This window comes from Anarhichas minor, unplaced genomic scaffold, assembly GCF_050575085.1.
Source record: "Anarhichas minor isolate MPS153535 unplaced genomic scaffold, ASM5057508v1 ptg000082l, whole genome shotgun sequence".
Taxonomy (NCBI): Eukaryota; Metazoa; Chordata; class Actinopteri; order Perciformes; family Anarhichadidae; genus Anarhichas; species Anarhichas minor.
Window position 1 is genome coordinate 509452 of NW_027466528.1, and position 21742 is coordinate 531193.

Below are 21742 nucleotides of genomic sequence, written 5' to 3' on the forward strand. Positions count from 1 at the left end.
ACCTGGTGGTAGAATAGACTCGTACAAGAAAAACATGTATAACCTTTATACAGGAAGGTGAGAAAAGATGAATAAATAAATTAAACAGAGGAGCCAACTATGTTTCCACCCCAAAATATACTAATAATTCAGTAAAATTGTTATATTTTATCATTTAGGAGTAAATTTCACCTGTTTTCATCATTTTGTGTCACTGGAAAAAAAGTGTTTTACAACATAAGAGTCCTAAAAGATGAGAAACAACCTCAGCTGCACCTAAAGAAGTCAAATCTAGCAGGTGGTAAAAAAAAAAAGATATATGAACTCATTTGGAGACTTTATTAAGAGAAACTTCCTGCATAAACAACATTAAACCACATCAAACAGTGATGCTGCTGCTTCTCAAAGCGTCATCATCTCCGGTCCAGCTTCAGTCCTGAGGACCTGCAGGTTTCTTGATCCTCCGAACTACGACCCTGGTTCTCCTTCCTTGAGGTCGACCTGCAGGCTCCGCCTCTCCCGGGGGTCGGGGTTCCCCTCGGGGCGGTGCGGGGTTCCTTCCGGATCGCACGCCGTCCACGAAGCCCTCCACTCCGTCAAACCTGTCTGTCAGCTCAGAGAGACGCTCCTTCAGGGCGTTGAACTCCTTGTAGAGGTCTCCCAGGGCGTCGGACAGCGGCTGGATCCTGAAGGAGGGAAAAATAACTTTCATTACTAAAAGCATCTTACAATGACGATGGGAGAAGAACCTACAATGGGCATAGATGGATTACTGAATTGACATATCGGGCACAGGGCCAGGGGCCGTAAGTCTCAGGGGCCCCCTGGCCTTCAGCGACGAAATCCCAACTCAAAGAGACACAAGGAAGAGATTCACAAAGACTCACCAAAAAAATCAAGGAGACAATGTGACTACAAAGAGACATAAAACAACTATAAAGAGACACAAAATAACTACAAAGATACAAACAATGAGACAAACAGTAACTACAAAAAGAGACACGCAACAACTACAAAGAGACATAAAACAACTACAAAGATACAAACAATGAGACAAACAGTCACTACAAAGAGACATGTAACTACAAAGAGACACAAAACAACTACAAAGATACAAACAATGAGACACACAGTAAGCGGAAGCGTCCTCACCTCCCGTAGTCGGGCAGCACGGTGCTGTGGTCATGAAGGAGCAGATCTTTGACCTGCGTCATGATGGCGTATTTCCAGTTGTCTAAAACCAGCGTGAGGTTGGAGCATCCTCTGGTGTTCACTTTCTCTGCTTCAGGCGAGTCAAACAGAGCAGGATGAAATGTAATCGAGTATTCAGAGACAGAAGGTTACTCCTGCTGCAGGGCAAAACAATTAAATATATGAAGAAAACATTTACAAGAAAAACAGAAGAAACGTAGAAGAACACAAAACAGAAGGACAGAAGTAGTCAAAATAATAATATGAGTTACAACAAGTTACTGAATGTAAAATCTAAATCTGTTTCTGTAACACGAGTCCTCAGTTTTGGTGATTTGCAGGACAAAAGACAGACTGGGCTGAAAGTAGTTACAACATTTAGACGCATAGATTATATAATATTAATAATAATAAACCTTATTTCTTTATCCTAATTCCTGCATGAAATGCAACACATGCTTCATAGCCAATAATCATAAACGTTTACATACAAAAGTGTAAATACCATAAAATATGATTTAAAAGACAGATTAAATAAAGAAAAACTCTAAAACTAGAAATATGTCTTACGGTTGCGTTTAAAAGTCAACGTACAGTAACAATAATACCTGAAGTGCATGTATTTTATCTGAACACTATTTAGGACCTGCCTCACATTTAAAAACGGTTAAAACAAGCGTAACCATTTAAAACATTTAAAGCACTTTCCTCCGGCTTTAAGGGGAGACAGATCTTAAACCTGAGATTAAGACGCGATATATTTCCCACTGAAATAAAGTGGAGGGGAAAATAACTTTAATGTGTGAGAGATTAAACTTATTCATTACTTCACTAACCTTCATTCTTGTGATCCTCTGGTCTGTGTTTCTGAGCAGAACTCAGAGTCACCGACAAGAAGAACAGAAGTCCAGCCGTCTTCATCCTTCAACACAAAAACACGTCTGAGCATCTTTAACATTTAAGAAGAAACAACTGAAGAGTTTAAACTTGTCTGCGGTGATTAAACGTAGGAAACGTACCTGCAGCGGCAGCTCGGAGTCAAACAGTCCAGTGAGGATGTTTTTTCTTTGAGGGTATTTCATCTGGAGGAGGGTCTTCAGTCTCCACCGCCATCAGACAGCGTCAAATATCTGCACTTCAAACCTCAAGTCTGTTTCCTATTACATCCTTTAATTATCGTTTCAGCACCGAAGTAACGAAAGCTTTTGTGAAAATGTGTCAAAACTTTATAAAAGAGTCTTCTTTAAGAGAACAGGAACAGAAACAGGAACATGAACGCTGGGATCTGGAGAGGCGATCAAAGGATTTACGGCGACCACTGAACTTACACATTCCTGTTCTTCATCTGTTGTCCATCTGCAGTCCTGAGGAGGCCACCGGAGGACCGACTCGGATCGCTCGTTAGAGACCCATCACAACAGAAACCCTGACAGGGAAACCTGGAGACTAGAACCCCCGCTTTACAAGAAGGTTTATGGACACCCATCAGTCAACATTAGCTAGTTGCATATTTATCTGGAGGTATATTTGTCGGCTCATAAATAACAAGAAGTTGGAGTAAAAAAAAAAAAAGAAGCAAAACTTGGTTTGAGTTAATTTAAAGTCGAGATTAAACGAAAAAAAAAAAAACTTTTCGGTCCTAACCGAAAGAAAATCTCATTATTCGTATTTTTATACAATTTTTCTTCTTGAAAAACTAAATATGTCGTGCTTATGTAAGCTTGTACCGACCAATTACAACCAATAATATCGTGACGTCCATCCATCAATCAACTCGCAACTTTGAAGTGTGTCACACGCTTCATTCTAACCCCGCCCACTTTTTTGCAGTCCAATCAAATGCAAACTTCACTTGCTACACGTCAAAGACAAAATATACAAATTATTAAAATCAAAGCAATAAAATGAATTCTTCAAATAAAAATAATGTTTTGAATAAATTATGAACAAAAATAAACCTAAACCTTAAAGATCACTGAATGATTTTAACTAAGATTATACATTTCAGGACAGTCCACTTTGATGCTCAAGTTGCATTCTGGGACGGTTTGGGGAAGATGGTGAAAAAGTAAGTCGAGAACTACCTTTGCAAAGGTGCGCCATGTATTTTTTCACGAGCCAATCAGAGCAGACTGGGCTCTTTCTGGAGGGGCTCTTAAAGAGACAGGCGCTAAAACGAAGCGTTCCCGACAGACTGTGAATAACAGTGTAATCAGACAGACGGCATGAGAACAATAATGTGTTTTAAGAACATTACAGCATGTAAACATGTTCGAGTAGAAACAAGAAATACAACTATGGATCTAAAAATGAGCATTGATGTCCCCTTTAAAATGTCCCGTGTTGTCCAAACTGTGAAAACTGCCCTGAAATAAAAGTGATCGAGCGTCTAAATACTTTGGTGTTATGGTTCCCACTAAACATAAAGTGTTTTATAATCTTTCAGTTCCCATTTGTCGTTTATTAGTCTCCTAAATGTACAACAAATAAGTACTCTAAGTACGTACTTTCTGGTCTATTTGGCAGACAAATCAAACAAGATTATCTGCAATAACAACTCTTTGTTTTTTTTATTATTATTATTTTGTCTCATATCCAGGTCAACAACGTCCAGGCTCCTCAGTGAGCGTCCGGCTGTAGCTCCGATAGAATCCGATAAAACGCTCTCGAGAACTCAACACGGAGGAAAGAATCATATCACCGAGAAAAAACAAAAACGAGCAGTTTTAAATGAACCTACAACTAAAAATATATTCTCACTTCATCAATGGAATCACTGTCAAGCTCATAGATGATTTAGATAAACAACTCCTCTTAACTGAAGAGGCCCGACGGACGGTATGTATTTAGAGTCGCTCGGCTTTCCTGCCAGTTTCAACATCCTTCTAGTAAAATAATAATATTTTGTGTAACAGAGTCACAAAGTTGTGCGTGTGGGGAACAGACCGGTGAACGTTAGTGTTGGTGAAAGGTTTGAGAGTCTGCAGCAGCGTGACGACGGATCAGGAGTATTTAAATAAGGGAATGTGCAGCTTGTTAGCTTTGTATCTTAGCATCAGTGTCATTAGTGATTTAGGGTCAAATCTGTCAGCTTCAAACCCACACTGGCTCCTCATGTTATCTTTACCTTCCTACACAGCATCAGTGCGTTTGATTCGGCTCAGCAGGTAAATGTCAGGAACGTGACGAGCGTCGACGTCGTGCAACCAGAGATGAAGGCCCTTGACTCTCGTTCTCCATCCACCCATCCCGATACGTCTGCTGCTGACTGAGATACGTTAACGGGTTCAATCACTGAAACTAATGAGAACAAAAACATTTCCCCTCTCACCACGAGTGGGTTCTATGGAGAACGTTCTGCCAATGAAGCACATTTCAATGTCCATTCACCTCCATCAATCTCAGACCTTATAACTGTCTGTTCAGCTTAACACAACTAGAGGGAAGTGAGAAAACGTTTGTGTTTTAATTGTAATTGTGGGTGAAATGAGTCTTTGAGTGAAGTTTGCTATTTTGAATGCCATCGAGGAGCGTTCAGTGCTCTTCACATTGTTTCAGGCTCCGTGTCGGCCATCTTTTCCTCCCCGTGGTGACCCTCTGGAGCAGCAGAGTCTTTGAGGGCCGAGCGATGGAGAGACCCCGAGGGGCCACATCAGCAGAGGACGAAGAGCACCGGCTGTTTCTAGAAGCACCTCGCGGCTAAAACAGTGAGTCAGTGATGATGATGTCGTTTTATCAGAGACGGAACATACAGCTGAGAACATAAGCTACATATCGGACCTGCTCGAGTTCAAACCACAAAATCCCAAAAGGCTACAATTCCAACAAACCAGCAGGAGATGTTTAGGAGTCATCACTCACCGCTGGAGGACGAGTGAGGGCTGAACAGCTGTTTGTGTTCCAGCTCCGGGACTTTAAATATAAACTCTACGTCGGTGGAATCACTCTGCAGCTCTTCAAAGAGCTTTCAGGTCCGAGTTTGGTGATGATTGTACTTTTAGGGGCTTGTCAGAGACCAGGACCTATAAAGACCTGACCGAGTGTCAGAGTCCACGCTGAAGATTCTAAATGTAAAGCTACAACAATCTGATAAAAAACTACAGAAAAGCTGAATTAAATAACAGTACCATTCCTCAAATGTATTCATACACAGCGAGATTTATCCGTAAGACGGTGTGAGAGTGAGAGGGGCTCTGATGTGGGAGAGCCAAACACTCCAGGATTCATGTGAGGGGGGCTGATTATTCAGGGGGGGGGGGGGGGGGGGTTACCTTAACGAGCTGCGGCGCTGTGAGGAGGGATACAAAAGAAACACAGTCTGGTTTTTATCTGATTTACTTGATGAATTCGATGTAAACGAGTGCATCCTCTGGACAGACGCTCCAACGGGAGGCCGAAGAAAACAAAAACAGGGGGGGGGGGGGGGGGGTCCGAATCTCGCAGCTGGTCCTGGTGCAGCGATGATGTCACTGGCTAGTTACGAGGAGGGGGCGGGGCATAAAGATCAGGGTTCCTTTTTTTTTTTTTTTTTTTAACCGTGGGGCAGGCTGCACATCTCACAGAGCTCCGTGCCGGGCTGGTTCATGAAGGTGCAGTGGAGGCAGGACCACATGGCGGAGGACGAGGCCGGGACCGAGGGGCCCCCCATGGCTCCGTAACCCTGAGAGCTGGAGGGCTGCCCGCCCACGGTGCCTGGAGGGACAGGAGGGCCGGGTTACACCACTCAAACTACTGATTTAAACTTTAAATGAGCTGAATGTTTCTATATAAAATGTTCAGGTCTGGTCTGATTCAGAGTGACTTACTGCACAGCTGCTCGATGGTGGCCCACTGCTCAGACTTCTTCCAGGTCTGAGCCAGATCTTCATTAGAAGTCCTCACTGCGTCTAGTAGCAACCCGATGCTGTCCTAAAGACACAAACACAAACTCTGATCCATCCACCACACACACCACTAGCATCTGGATATTATAGAGAACATCCACATCTGATTAAGCCGTTCATAATTATCCTCTTTTGATCGTCATGTTGAAAACATCCTCACACCAGTAACCGTCTCCAGGCTGGAGAAGAACGTGGAGTTATTCTAACACAAATGGAAGCGTGGACCTACTCTCAGAGGCATGACTTCATTGGTGACGAGGAAGAGGAGCAGATGGAAGTCCGACACGATGTCCAGGAATGCCGTGGAGGTGCACTGAGACAGGTATGTAGCTAAACTGTGGAAGTCCTGCAGACAAACGAATAAGAAAACTAGTGTTTAACTTCCTCTGAGCTCATCGTAGTGAGTTTAACACGAGCTGAGGAGATCTTAGAGTTTAGTTCTCTGATATAAAACAGGTCAGTGAACGCCCCTCTGGTGAATCTTAAAGAGTGTAAATGAGACGACTAAACGTCCTCACTAGAACACTAGTCCTCCTTTAGTTCAGTGGAGGAGAAATCTATGGTGTAAAAAGAACAAATTTGATTCCATTCAGAATATTGCTTCTTTCAGGCTGAAGCAGTTTTCAAACTTCTTTGTGTTCAGGAAAAAAAATCTTTAAACACAAATAAACTATATTTGACAAGATAATGTATGAATTCATTCTTCTCTTAGGTCATTATTTAAATGTCTTCACTGGTTCAACCAGAGGTGAGGAGGTTTGAAGTCTTACTTGCGTCTCTCTCAGGATATCTCGGTTCTCGATGGGGAAGCGTTGTGTGGAGCAGAAGGTGTACTGGGGGTCCTTTGGAAAAGTGGTAGTTATCTGTAGAAGAAGAAAAACATTCAGTACACACACACACACACACACACACACACACACACACACACACACACACACACACACACACACACACACACACACACACACACACACACACACACACACACACACACACACACACACACACACACACACACACACACACTAAACCCTACTCACATCTATGATGAGGTACTCCACAGGAAGAGGCCGAGCTAGAAACGTGACATCATTCCCAAACTTGTCTTTGTCCTTTTGGATGAAAAAAAACAACATCGTCAAATCTGTACATCTGGAAAGAAAACATCTGGATGGACCAGACTCATAAGACCCCAACAACAAAGTAAGAGTCTGTGTATTCTCAACCACATGAACCATACTCCATTATACGTTATCATTCATATGCTCCGTGGAGGAGGGCTCACCTTGTAGAAGACGTCTGGGACGTACTGCTCCGAGCAGGACTCTTTAGCGAAGCCCAGCTCCGGAGCGTCTTTGCAGGGCAGTAAGCACTCGTCTTTCACCAAAGCCATGCACTGATTGGACACCTGATATCCCTCAAAGTGCACCTGGTTGTCTGGACCACCTGCACGCAGAGAGAGGCAGCAGCCAACAACATTATTTAACTATTATTGTGTCGGTGTGCTGCTCGTATTTCTAGCAGCTCTTCATCGTCACACGCGAGGCTCATTAGCAAACAGACGACGTCTGCAAACAAAGGGAAAGTAAAACAGCTGGACCGTGTGAAGCTGGCAGCGGATGAGTCGCTGTGACGTCATTAAAGCTCATTAAAGCCAATGACAGTGACGAGGTCACCGCTACGACCAGGTGGTCTCTTTGTGAAGGAGGGAAAGCGTAAACTCTTGGCCTCCATCCCACAGAGCATCTGGTTTGTGTTACGCTGCTTCACCGGCCTCAAAACTACTACGAACACAACGCAGATACTGAAGAGGAGTTAAAAATAAAAACACGGAAACCTCACAAGTCTGTGTAGTTAAATCCAGCTTTGTATTTCAGAGAAGGTGAAGTCTCTCAGTGCTACTTGTACATGTGACTACGCTTGTTTAGTTGAGACTGTTAACAATGTACACAAATAATGAACTTTTCAAAATAAGACAGACGATCACAAGAACATAACTTCTTCATGTCTAAACTGGATCATTGTAGCTCGTATAACACGTATTTATTCACACCACATCGTAGTTTAGACGATAACTACGTATCAACAGGAATAGTTGAACTCATAGTGAACAAAATCATACCTGTCGCCACCACGGTCACAAATTTAGAGCCAAAATGGCCGTCTCGAGAGAGTCTGCAAGAGTTTGAGTGTAGATTCTGGAAGTATCCGGCTGTGATGCACTCCTCCGCGCTCAGGTAGTGAGACTCCTAACAGCAGAGGGGACAATGTGTAAACGTGGGGGGGGAAGCAGCTGTTACTCTGATGAACAGGTGGTCTTTAGGGGGTTCATCCTCACATGGTTCCTCACGAAGCGGACTGTTCCTATCCTCGTGTCCTCAGACAGCAGGTCAGTGAAGATCCAGCCCACCTGGAGAGACACAGAGGAACACAGAGGAACACGGATACATGAGTAGAAGCAGCTGATTGAACAGTTTGTTAATCTACAATAAATGTGATTGTTTTAAGAAGTCATTTTTCAGCTGCACAGATGTGAATATTTGTCTTCTATGAAAATAAACTGAAGACAGATTTGTTTCTGACTGTCGGTCAAATAAAGAATATCTCATCTCTGGCTTTGGGAAATGATTCTGGACATACATTTCACAATTTGACATTTTTAAATGATTAATTGTGAAGATAATAAACAGATTAATCTATAATAAAAATAACAGTTGTTTGCAGGGTTACAAAAGTTTTCAAATCATCTTAATGAAGAATAAATCACAAAGAAGACCACAGAAAGAACAGAAAGAACAGAGAGAGACAGTAACTCCTTCCTGCATGTCTCCTTTCTAACTGGTGTAGGCGCGGTCATTCCCATCAAGATAAACACACGCACCATCAACACACGCAGACATAATAATGTTTAAAGGAAAGTTAAGTAAAGGATCAGGTTAAATTCATTGTTGAATTCATCAAAAATTCAAAAATGCTTCATAACTCTGCCCTGAGTCTGTACAAGCTGTCAGTACTAGATGTGAAACACGGTCAGACACCACAGCGTCAAACAGAGGGGGGGGGCCCACCTTGCACAGGCCCAGTTTGGCAGCGATTTCGTCCACAGCAGCAGCTTTAGGATCCTCCACCAGCTCCAGGCTGTTCTGAGTCGCATTCTGAAACACAGAAGAGACCATGACAGTAAAACAAAAGGAGCTACTACGAAGTGTAACGCTTTGAGCATGCTCAGAGGCGTTTATGCTCAACGTACTGTTGTTTTATCAGTGAACTATTTGTGAATGTCTAAATACGTTCTGCCGCAGGTTGTGATTACATCATTTTGGCTTCACTCCGTTAATTATAAACTAAGTTTAATACAGACTGTTACTTGTTGATGGAGGAACAAATCTAAGAGTCAGTGATTCATTCAGAGTGGACGGCTCACCTGTGGCGGCTCGTAGATGGCGGCCACCTCGGCTCTGATGCCCAGCGGGATGTCTTTGTGCTCGGTGTAGCGGCCGTACAGGTAGCCCATCCTCTGACTGCCCGTCTTCCTCCAGAAGTCCAGGAAGCGGTCGGCGATGGTGTGGTTCTCAAACATGATGTTGTCCACGTGTCTGTATTTCTGGGAGAAGAACAGAGGAAAGCTTCAGGCTCACGAGCAGAGGTTTGTTTCTTCAATCACAGAGTTGTGTCGAGTCGTTCGGTCCTCAGCTCCTCTTTGAGCACGACACCGAACACATCGCTCCTTCATTATAGTCATTTAAATAATCCTGCTTTAGATTATTAATTGATAGTTGGTCCCGATGTTTTTAGGTCTATTATCCAACTCGGTCCCGTGTGATTTTTCATTCTTGATAATAAACTTATAATTTAAACAATGTTTTATTTAAGATGATTATCTATTTGAGTTATTTTTCGCTTCTGCAGATCATAGTACGACCCTGAGAGATGTAAAGCACGTTGGTGCCATATAAATAAATAAGGTTTATTATGATCATTATCATGATGATACCTGTCTGTTCAGTGTGAGGGCACTGGGCTGGCACTTGGTGCAGATCCCCTCCGGCCAGGGAGGGTGTCCCTCACAGCCCGACTTGATCTTACAGCTGATGTTCTCCAGAGCTGCAAACTTCCCTCTGCAGGAGACAAAGAAACAGTTAGAATGCAATGTAAATATCTGGATCTACACGGAAAACAAAGGAAGACTTCTCACTTATCAGCTCCACCGGTCAGCTTCCGAAGGTACGCGTGGAATGACATGTGCTTCACTGGAGGGTCGAGGTGATTCAGGTAGTCTTCGTCAAAAGGCTGAAATAATAAAAAGAAGAAGAAGAAGAAGAAGAAGCCAGTTTCAATAAGTAGAATCTGAATAAACCTGAAAAGCACCACAGCCTCAGTGTAAGAAACAAGAATACATTCCCTTACCTCTAACGGTACACAGTGCACACATTTTCCAAGGGAACCATGGTGACATCTGTAACAAGACAAACAGAATCATTAGTATCTGATATTTGTGTTTGTTTCGGATGTTTTCCTCCAGCTGCTCTCTTTCTTACAGCTGTGGATCTTTGTTTCTGTAGATCTTTCCGTCTTGCTTGGTCAGATACTGATCGATCTCATCCTCCTGGACCTGGGGCGCTGAGAAGGACCGGGGGATCATGGAGGACGAAGAAGAAGAAGAAGAAGAGAACGAAGAAGAGGATGAGACGGACGGTAGGGATGAAGAGGAGTGCGGGGTGGCAGTGTCCATGACCTCCCCAGAGGAGGAAGAGGATGCTGAAGGGACCAGATACAGCATGTCGCCATGCCTAGAGAAGATCAGAAAACAAGTAACGGGTGACATTGTGTGTACGGCGGCTGTTATTCCTTTAAGCAGATACATCGTCATTGATTATACTTTTAAAAAGTTACTACAGGTGTGTCTTTACAGTGACTCACAGTTATAAAATAAACTTTATTAGCACTCAACGACGCTGTCCACTCTCACTTACTTGATCTTGAGCAGGCTCATAGTTTTGTTCTGGGAGAGGATCTCTTCGGTCTTGTTGCGGTTCAGGTAGACAGTAAACCCGTTGGAATTGAACCCGAACTCTTTGCCCACCTGAGAGAGAAATGATGCCGTGTGCCGATTAGACCGGATGAAAACATTCTGTCATATGGCGGAGAAATGAAAATACAGCTAACTTTCATCACCATGAAATGCATCAACGTTGAGAGAATCAAAATACACAAAGATTTAAATCAGTCTCAGCTGTTCAGCAGCTTAACGTCTCAGAAGCTTTCTCCATGTGCCAATGAAAGAGGTGCATGTTCAAAGGGTTTCCACTCTTCCACCAATGACAATCACTTGCAGGCTACATCCACACTATATGTCTGAGATTTAAAATGGGTGGGCTGAAGTCCCTGTCGTGCTGGAGAGCATTTTTTGCTTTAGTTCGTCTACGGTTTCATTTTTTGCTTTAGTTCGTCTTCAGTTTCTTTGTGAACTTTACAATAGTTGTGCAGAACAAAATAAGCATTGATAAGATCCATCGTCCTCCTCAAAGCCGCAAACATTCAAATGTCCGCTTCTTAGGGCGGACAGCGCCGCTGGACGCGCTCAACAAATAGCTTGCTTCCTCCACTTGTAGGCAGTAGTAAAATTATTAAATGCAGAATTTAGAGAAGGTCAGCAACGCCTGTAATTCGCTATCCATGCTGAATTTAAGCACTGGTAGTCACTCGGTTATCAAGACTAATGTTTTTTGCTTTCTTCCGGCGGTGTGATGAATCAGGAAAGGACACGTTGTGACTGCTAAGACCAGATCAAGTAATGAACGTGGGTGTCTGTGTCATCGTTTTCAAAGATCACCGTATCTGCCCGTCCAGACTAAAACGCAACCCCGGAGTTTTCAAACTAAAACAACGTCAACAGCTTTATCAAATGTCTCAGCTTTAGTGGTTGTAGAACGGCGGAGTAGTGTGGACTCTACGCGTCAACGTAGTAAAAGTTATTCCTTAGAGCAAAAGAAACTGTTTGTAGGAAGACCTTCTGACGTCATCACTTGATGTTAACTTTCAACACGCATTAGTGAACCTTTGTAATGTTAACATAAGAGCACGATGATTATCCTGGCCATGATGACACTTACTACAGAACACTGTGCCTAAGACAGCTGCATTGATCCAGTGACATCTAAACCAACAGACAACAACAAACATCTACCACTGGTTTCTAGTCATCTGTTAAAGTCAGTGTTGGTAAAACAGTCAGAGGCACTACAGGTTCTTTGAGCCTTCAGTCAGTATTTCTCTGAAGCCACACAAAAAGAAAACCACTGTAAGATATTTTTACTGTATTCTGGGTGAAACTTTAGACTGTCAGACTGCATGAGACAGGACATCATGAGTTTCATCCATTCTGTCTCAGCTGCAGAAATAAAAGCTGCAGGGCTCAGACTAACTCTCCACTGGTTTTCTATTCCCACCATCGCTGGCTGCAGGGAATGAAGACGACTCCCTACATTGATCTGCAGGCTACACCATCCTAGCTCAACACGGATGCATACATTTTTAATGAGGTGCTGCTGCAATGCTCCGCTGTGACTGGAATGCAGTTTTATTTAAGGTTTTTAAATCGAATGATTCAAATGCATTTGTAATTATTTTTGAGTGTTTATGTATGAATATAGGTGCGATGGAGCCAAAGTTAGAAAGGATTGCTCTTACAAAAATACAACAATTCAGGACCAAATTATCCGTTCTATGTGTTGATCATTCCCTGTAGTGCCTGGGTTGTAAACCACAACCTGCTACGCAGCTGTGATAACAAGTGAGTGGACCACTACGCGTGTTAATAGTGGAAGCCAGCCGACCACACGGGAGCAGTGCAGGACTGACCTGCTCTGGTACTTTCTGCACAGCTTCTCACACAATTGAACAATGATCGGCCACAACAGCCAGAGAAACACTAATATTCTTTGTGACGACAATGCATGTGTTGACGCTTGCATTACTGAAGAAATAGTCTGACTAAAGATGAGGTGTACATGTTTAGCAAACAGATTTTTATGCATAAATTGACCAAGAATTTAGCGTTTTGAAGGAGGCCAGAGTGTTAAAAATGTGATTATGTATGAAAAAGACTGAAGACTTTTATCATTAGATAGATACAGTACCTTCTTTAAAAAAGCAGCAGCTGTCTCCCTCTTGGTAGAAGCAATTTTCTTCATCCCATCTGGGGATTGTACCCTGATGACCTAAGAAAACAACAAAGACATAAGCTATATTCAGAATCAGAATCAGCTTTATTGGCCGTGTGTGTGTACGCATACATGGAATTTGACTCCAGTTTCCACGTTGCTCTCAACGTACATACATGGAATATACAAATAAATAAGAGAAATATTAAAACAAGGACATTAAAGACAACAAAGGACAGAGAAACTAAGCATAAACATTTAACTACCATGTACAATATAAATATATATCGAAGAATATATATGAACATAAAGAACAACAACAATGACAATGGATTTGGGATATTAGTGCAGAATGAAGAGGTCTAAGTTACTCAGAGGTCTAAGTTACCAATTCAGACAACTGGGATCCTACAAAGCTCAATTGTTAGCCAATTAAAAACTAAAATAACGTTTAAATATGACTCTTTACTGTGGTGTCAGTGGCAGAATATTATGACAACGATGACAATGCATAAAAAAAGTAATGTTGGCATTAACCTCGGAGCATCTCCTGTTAAACAAACAGCTTCTGTATTGTGACATTAAGATGTCGACTTTAAACCAGACAACGTTAGCTAAAGCTAAGTATCACTTTTAATGAATCAACAACATCTTGTCCTTCCTTAAATATTTATATATATATATATATATATATATTATACTGTGGCTAATATTTAGCTAATAACCTGTGCATGCTAAACAATAATCCAGTGATTTATATTCTTGAATGTGCCGGTTATGTAGCTTTATTATTCGGATGTCGTAAGCTAAGCGAAAGAGCTAATATTAGCCGGGTTAGCTAAACAAGGCCCCACTCACACTCACTGCTAACGTTAGCTACCAAGCTAATTCTGCTGCCTCATCACTCCGGACTTCGGGCTAACAAGCTAAGCTAACGTTAGCCGAGTCGACCCCTCAGCACGGCCGTTAGTACAACATGCCGTCATACTTACAATAATATCCGCCATGTTGCCGATAGATATCGCTGCGTTAGTCGACAGAGACACTAAATATAAATTTCACGTAGCGTTGCTGTCAGTCAACGAAACTCCATCCCACAACTCAAACACCGGGTGTTGCAGACATTAGCGACCGACCGACCAACCGTTTCTCACACCGGTCCCACACCGAAACGAGCACGGCCGAAACAAGCTTGTTTTTATCGTTCCACTTGTCATTGTAAATGCAGTGGGTACATGCTGTACTACAACTGCAATGGAGAGGACATATCATTATATTAACTGGAAATATGTGGCCCTGACTTATAGAGATAAATCTAGAACGTCATCATTGTAGCTTCTATTGTACTCACATGATAAATACAATTGTGTTGAATGCTATCAGAGACACAGCAGCACAGTACTGTTTGGTTCCTGGGTCTCTGGGCATATCATTCATATCATTTGTTTATGCTGTAGTGTACACTGTAAGTCTGAAATGCTCAAATTTAGCAACACCACTACTTCATTTAGGTCTATGGAGAGATGTGATGTTCATATAGTATAAAAGTAAGAATCCCCCTTTTCCTAAAACTGTCATATATTTTATATCAATGAGTTGCAATAATCTTAAATAGTTGTGATGTGATTGATGTTGTTTGTAATGTAATATACATAGTAACACTACTGTAATGTCATGATATGGCAGAGCTGATATAAGATATTAAATAATGTTATATACAATATTATATTATAATAAATGATAAATGATAATAAATACATCTCCACTTTCAAGTTCCTGTTTTTATGCTTTATTTTTTCTCACCTCCTGTAGAGAGGACAAAGCTCCATTATGCATCAGACACTGTGCAAACATTGGAAACATAATTTATGAAGACAAATCCAGCAACTCTTCCATCAGTGACAAACATACAGCAACACCTTTGTTATTATCTTCTTCTCGACTTGAAGTCAGGACAACAAAAAATTAAAAGCGAAAAGCTAAATGTAACTCAAGCTGTGCACGCACTGATCTCATGTGAACAGATCGGTAATCCTTCAACGTCTCAACATGAACAGAGCGAAGCATCAGTGACGATGACGAGGACAGCAGAGATGAAACGATGAAGAACAGATGAACGTAACACTGAATGATGGATGAATGCTACAACATTGATCTTAAAGACACAGACATAAACACGCAGTGTCGCGTGAAAGCGTGAGAAATAAACATGAAACATATACATTCATATTAAACAGATAAGAAGGGATATGAAACACAAGCGAACACAATGATGGAAGCAGAACGATACACACTTCTGGATGGACATTTATTCTCTTCTCAGCTGGTCTTTAAGATATGTTTTCCTGAGAACACCACATGCATCTATGATGGAAGAAGATTTAGAGGAAAGACATAGATGGTGGAGTGGTGAAGATGAATGTATCCTGAGGGAAAAGAGGGATATGATGATGACCACTGAAAAGCTATGCGCTGAGCGATGGCAAGCTGCTGTCCGTCTCTACAGAATTCAGGTTTTTGCATTTTACTCGTCTGGCAGGCTGCCTTGCTTGTTTCATGTTTTGTCTGTGAGAAGATAAAAAAAGAAGAAAAAAGGAGATAAAAAAAAGGAAGAGCAGTGAGAGAAGAGGAGAAGAGGAGTTTAGAGCAGCGGTGCAGATCTAGTGAGGATGTGAGATGCTAAACGTGAGCAGAGGTTGTGAACTGTCGGGTCAGAAGAAGAATCCCGTGAAAGAGGACCGTTGCTTTTTGTAGATTTCTTTTTCTCTTTTTCCATTTTTTTGGTGTTTGTTGTGGTAAATTTGTGTGGACAAGTTCGGTTTGAAGTGTCTGGACGTGTCCCGTGAATCTCGGCGGCGAAGGTGCAGGAAAGGGCTTCAGATGATGCCGTACTTGGCCAGCTCGTTCAGCTCCAGGTGGTTGAAGGCCTCCCAGGGGCAAATGACAGTGATGTCTGCAAAAAGAACAAAAAAAAGAAAGAGGTGTGAGGTTATTCAGATGCCACGCCGATCACAGAAACCCATGAGCAACCTAAAGGGAACTCACCTGTGCCTAAGCCCTCCATTCCTGGGATGTCATCACCAAACCTGAAAAGAAAAAAACCAAAACAATTACACACGACATTTCTAAACCTCTAAAGGAAGAAAACAAAGTGCATCATGGGAGACATACCCCTGGATTCCCTTCTTCGGAGGCTTGCTCTTGAACTGGCGGGTCTGCCGCTGCTTGAACTTGGGCGGTCCCTTGCGCGGGGTGGCGGGGCCTCCGGTGACCCGGGTGGCCGACTTGATCTCGGCTTTGGGCGGCTCCAGATTCATTTTTCAGCGGGTTTGGTGTCTGTGAGCAGGCTGCTGGCTTTGCCTCTCTGAAGGGCGGTCGTCGTGATGATGGCCTCTTTTATTTTGAAAAAGGAAGAAAGACTAAAGTCGGTTGAATGTTTGGATGAAGTATTGTTTTCATGTGACTGTTAGCACACAGCTGCTGTCACCTCTGTCTGACATTACAGGCCTTAATCCTCTCGCTGATCTGACACCAGGTGGGATTTACACTCATATTTCACACTGATTGAATGTCTCAGATGGACTACCTCATTCTGTGAGGATGACCCAATTTCCCATAATCCCTGGCTCAAGTTAATAAGGACCCCCCCCCCCCCCCCCCCCCCTTCTCTGTTTCAAGCTAAATGTAATCTCATTAGAGAAAGGACAACCCAGAGATCTGCTGAGCACGCTCTGAGGGTCTGAATGATCAATCCGTCCTGAACGAGGCTTAACACAGCGGCTTTATATCACAATGAAAGTATTGGAGTGAACGTTGTTCTTTGTGCTGATTTTGTGCTATTTTCCTTCCATAACACGTCTTCTTTCAGACTAGAAATAAAACATTTATTTTATCACTTTGTCTGTTTACGTCTGTAGATTTCTCCTAAATTCACCAAAAGTTATCATTACATAAAGCCTCATTTGCATATTTAAACATAACATTTCAGAACACTTGTAATACAATAAATACTACTCTTAATGTGAGTGATGAAGTGGTGAAGTTTGATGGTGATATCTATGAGTTCATGTGTTCACCTGTAGAGTCTCTAAATGTCTGTAATGTAACTAAACGTCTCTTTAAAGGACGTTTCCTCTCAATGAGTTTGTTCTCAGACTCTGATGATAAATCTCCACTTCAGCAGCTCTTACATTCACCAAACTTCACTCTTTCATTCCTCTCTGTGTGCTGAAGGTTCACACATAATTAATAAGAGAATGCCTAATTTGCATATTTCAACATAACTTTGTCCACACTGGTAAAACATTCAAACTTTCCATGTCCAACAGTGACGCTGCAGCCACGTATTACATCTTATAATCTGTAATTCTTCCATCAGACACATTTTTTATAAAGCTATACTTCTTATGATATTTGAGAATCTTATCTTCTCTTGAATGAAAAAAGTGTGTTGTATAAGTCAACAAGACCCTTTGTCCTCTCAATCATTCTGTTACTTCTCCATCTTTTCAGATCCTTTCCGCTCTAAAGTATGAAGATTGTAAAGTCTATAAATCTCCACTGACCATCAGCTCTCTGATTTTGTTCCCTCTGACCCTCAATAAGTGTGTGTTGGTGTTGGTGATGTGTGGCGGAGCGTCTACTCACCGGCTGCTCTGGAGCAGGACGGCCGGACGAGTCGCTGTGAGCGCAGCAGATGTGAGGAGCTCTACGCTGGGCTCGCTGTGAGGGCCAGCCGGGGCTCAGGGCCCCTCTTATATACGCTGAGCCTGCACCAGATTACGGACACGCCCGCCTCCCGGCTTCTCATGTCAACAGGCCTCATGTCTGGGGGTTTGAGTCCAACAGAGAGGAGAGTGTGCACGGTCATTGGAGAATCATTTAAAGTCAGTTTTCTGGATGAAGATCTGTGACATTATCCAGTTTGCGAGACACATCCTGCATCATTTAATGTCTTAAAAGCTGTCGTGCTCTCACATGAGATGACACAGCCTGGAGTATTTGGGCCTTTATTATACACTCAGAGACAGACAGGAAGGAGAGAGAGAGACAGAGAGAGAGAGAGAGAGAGAGAGGACGACCTCCATCAGGTGAGCGATGCTGATGTAGATTAGGAAGCTTTCCTGAAAGGCCTCGTAGCTCGTTCCTCCTCTTGTTATGCAATCGTTTCACCGTCTGCTTCAGGAGAAACCCTTCAATCCCCCATCATGCAACAGTCTCTCTGATCGCCTTGATGTACGTTTCAGTGTACATGAAGGTGATGTAGTTACTAAACACGTGGCTACATACATACATACATACATTCTGCTAATCTTTTTGTTAGTTGATGTAATTGCATGTATTCAAGATCGTTTCATTCCAGTTTTCTTCTGATATAATGAAATATGTTTTAAACGTATATGATGTAGTTTGTGATGTGATGAGGCTCGTTGTACACTATTGATGAGAATATTGATCATTTCTTTATTTTACAGGCAAAAGATGAAATGCTATTTAAATCTATGAATGAATTTATTGCCTTGAAGGTAGACTGCCAATGAAAGAACGAGAGAAGAATGAATGAAATCAGTGATGCAAACATGTCACGAGTTGAACTGACTCCGAGTCTGCTATTGATTCGATGCACAGCTGCACAATTGCAGCGTTGGCATGTTTTCCATCTCGTCAGAGTCTCTGGGTTCAGAGTTTCTGATCATCTGTGATCCTCAGATCAAAGAATAACGGAGTGAGTGTGTGTGTGTGCGTGCACCGGCTCCTGTGTAATACAGGATTCACAGAACATCTCCATCACCAGACCAGAGATCAGGGTCCCCGTCACCTCACAAAGTGGACCTGTGAGATCCGTGAGACGTACCGGCATCGGGCCTCGTTCTGCTCAGCCGACCGACGGACGTCATTCTAACGGGGCAGATGTGAACCGGATCAGCTTCAGGGTCCATCAGGGTCTCACTTCTGGTCTGCAGGACTCCTCCTACATTCATCAGAATCTCATTCATTCACATCCCTGATACAAGATTAAAAAAAGACACCATCACTCTGCAGATTCCTCATATAATCCAAGGAGCGTCGCCATATCTCTCAAATGTTTTGCTCTTATTCCTCCACCAAGAAGTTATATTCTCTAAAGGTGCAACTATTAATTTCTCTGGAGACACATTCCAGTTGAGAGACATCTGATTTCCATTTGGCCACGCGGTCAGACAGACATGTTTATAGCAGAGGACAGATCTCTGTGAGCTTTATCACGTGGTTGTTTTTAATAAAGTTACCTAATAAAACAACAGAGTCACCAGCATGAACACTGACATTATATTTCATCCTCATGAGAGCAGGCAGGCAGACAGACAGACAGACAGACAGACAGGCAGACAGACAGACAGACAGACAGACAGACAGACAGGCAGACAGGCAGACAGACAGGCAGCTTCATGTCTGTCTCTCTCTGGTGAAGTGATGTTAAAGGAAATCTGTTCATCTCAGAAACATTTATTTAACAAACAACTCATATAAATACATTTAAAATACATAATCAAAATATACTCTTAAATATAATGAAGATCAGAAAACACATGTTTTTAACTTCAGTTCAAACTTCTGATAAATAAAACAAATGTGCAAAATGTGCTTTATGACTAAAGTACCACGAAGATAAACCAAAAAAAGTTAAAATAAACCAAATGGATTTTCTAAAAAGGCCCCAAAAACATAACTAATGTTATTAAGAACACAACTAATGTTAATAAAAACATGCACTTTAAAATGCCACCACGTCAAGCACCTCATGAAATAAAGAACAGACTTCTGTGAGGAACAGTTCCCGTCAGTAACAACACTCACTACCAACTGCTGACATCAGGGAGGCAGACGTCACTCAGAAACAGGAGAGGTGGGACTATCAGACGGAAACAGATCTCCAGTTATTCAAACTTATTGAGGAGAAACAGTCACATGGAAACATTTTTACAAAGACTGAAAGTCAGTTTCGAGAAACGTTCTGATTCAACTTTGACCTCTCTAATCTCAGCGTTACTGCTCGATGACGGATTATTTTCATCCTTTCAGGAGAGACGTGAACAGTGTGAGCCACCGGAGGAGGGAGTGAAGATGAGGAGGTAAAAGCAGTGACTGAAGTGTGTCATAAAGTGCTTAAACTGGTACTATGAACGCTCACAACACTCAGCCGACGCTGTGGTCGAAGCCGCTGGCAGTAAAAGATTCCGTCACGTCTTCTTTAAGAGTCTTATCTCCATCTTCAGGTAGGTTTTAAGGTTCTCATCCAGGACGTTCTCCTCGATGGCGGCGAGCGCCTGGTCCCCTCCGTCGTGGTAGTACGCCAGCAGCTGCTCTGCATGTTCGATCCACACACAGTTGTGGCAGCCGCTCATGCAGCAGTGGGTGGGAGCCGGCGGCGGACCATCCTCAGGAGACCAGGCGGAGGTGGTGCGGCCGGGTTCTGGGTCAGAGCAGTCGGAGGACTCCGTCAGCGTTGGAGGAGCAGAGGAACCTGGTCCAGGAGAACCCGGTGCAGCAGAGAGGCTGCGTCGGCCTCTCCTCCACGACGGCACCGGGCAGAGATAGGACCGATGTCTCGTGTGCAGCAGGGAGAGGATGCACAGCTGAAAGACAGCACGATGAGATATGATCATAATGAAACTCTGTAAACACTCCATGCAGTCATGTATTCCCTGTTTGTATTCTCCTCTTCTAACCGGTTTATTTAAGTATTTAAATCTTTGATTGGTGGCAGTTAGAGAGGACAGCGAACCTGCAGCTTGTGCTCTGAGCACATGTCAATAAAGTTGAATCTTGAATCTAAAGTTCACGTATTTATAGGTGTAAGAAGACACTGATGAGAGAGACAGAGCTGTGGTGTCATGGTTGAATCTGTTTGTAAGTTTTAGCAAAAAGCTCTGAAGTAGAAGAGGAAACGTAAACATGTCTTATATTTCAGTTTCACTTGCAGCCATTACTATTATCATCTCACATATAAGTCTGTATATTTAATCAAATAACGTCACTGTATACTGTTAATATTACCCAACAGTGTGACCAAAGGAAAGGTTAGGAACGTTAGCTTCTCTACCGTTAGCTTAGCTACCGTTAGCTTAGCTACCAACCTTCTGTAAAGACAACGACGACCTCGCCACATTTACACCCAAACACAGCATCGTCGCAGTAAACACGAGGCTCGGTTACGCGTCTGTGTGATTCATTTTCTCAGAACTGTAGATTTTATGAAGTTGTTTTCCTCCTGGACGTTAAAATCCACCGGAGCAAGCTAGCAAATCGTCCCGGACGATGACCTTTGTGTGTGGTTATAAACAAACACGTTGATTGGCCGACTGGAAATAATGTGACCAATCAAATAGCACTATTCTGAACGTAAACCAATAGAAAGCGCAGAATAGTTTCGGGGGCGGTTCCCAGAAGACGAGCTGCATTACCAGTCTGTGTCCAGCAGGTGTCGGTGTTTCACCTGTATGTCCTGCGTGATCTCACAATAAAGATCATCATACAAATATCACA

General features: G+C 42.6%; 3 protein-coding genes across 3 annotated transcripts; all 3 read right to left on the reverse strand.

Moving 5' to 3' along the window:
* Nucleotides 1-299: 299 nt before the first annotated feature.
* On the reverse strand, nt 300-14367 carry nploc4 (NPL4 homolog, ubiquitin recognition factor). Its single transcript, XM_076081567.1, has 20 exons — nt 14209-14367; nt 13193-13273; nt 11027-11136; nt 10592-10843; nt 10461-10509; nt 10249-10343; nt 10048-10171; nt 9478-9657; nt 9122-9208; nt 8392-8463; nt 8176-8302; nt 7339-7499; nt 7094-7165; nt 6824-6916; nt 6283-6399; nt 5976-6078; nt 2190-5862; nt 2007-2092; nt 1132-1261; nt 300-665 (listed from the first exon to the last, which is right to left on the reverse strand). Exons 1-17 carry the CDS (start codon nt 14221-14223, stop codon nt 5702-5704), a joined length of 1899 nt encoding a protein of 632 aa, XP_075937682.1. The 5' UTR covers nt 14224-14367; the 3' UTR covers nt 300-665; nt 1132-1261; nt 2007-2092; nt 2190-5701.
* Nucleotides 14368-14996: 629 nt separating this feature from the next.
* On the reverse strand, nt 14997-19552 carry pde6gb (phosphodiesterase 6G, cGMP-specific, rod, gamma, paralog b). The gene is made up of 4 exons (XM_076081616.1): nt 17864-19552; nt 16388-16609; nt 16262-16302; nt 14997-16169 (listed from the first exon to the last, which is right to left on the reverse strand). The coding sequence occupies exons 2-4, from the start codon at nt 16531-16533 to the stop codon at nt 16093-16095; spliced, it is 264 nt and encodes an 87-aa protein (XP_075937731.1). The 5' UTR covers nt 16534-16609; nt 17864-19552; the 3' UTR covers nt 14997-16092.
* Nucleotides 19553-19686: 134 nt separating this feature from the next.
* On the reverse strand, nt 19687-21525 carry oxld1 (oxidoreductase-like domain containing 1). Its single transcript, XM_076081615.1, has 2 exons — nt 21334-21525; nt 19687-20832 (listed from the first exon to the last, which is right to left on the reverse strand). Exons 1-2 carry the CDS (start codon nt 21382-21384, stop codon nt 20437-20439), a joined length of 447 nt encoding a protein of 148 aa, XP_075937730.1. The 5' UTR covers nt 21385-21525; the 3' UTR covers nt 19687-20436.
* Nucleotides 21526-21742: the final 217 nt, after the last annotated feature.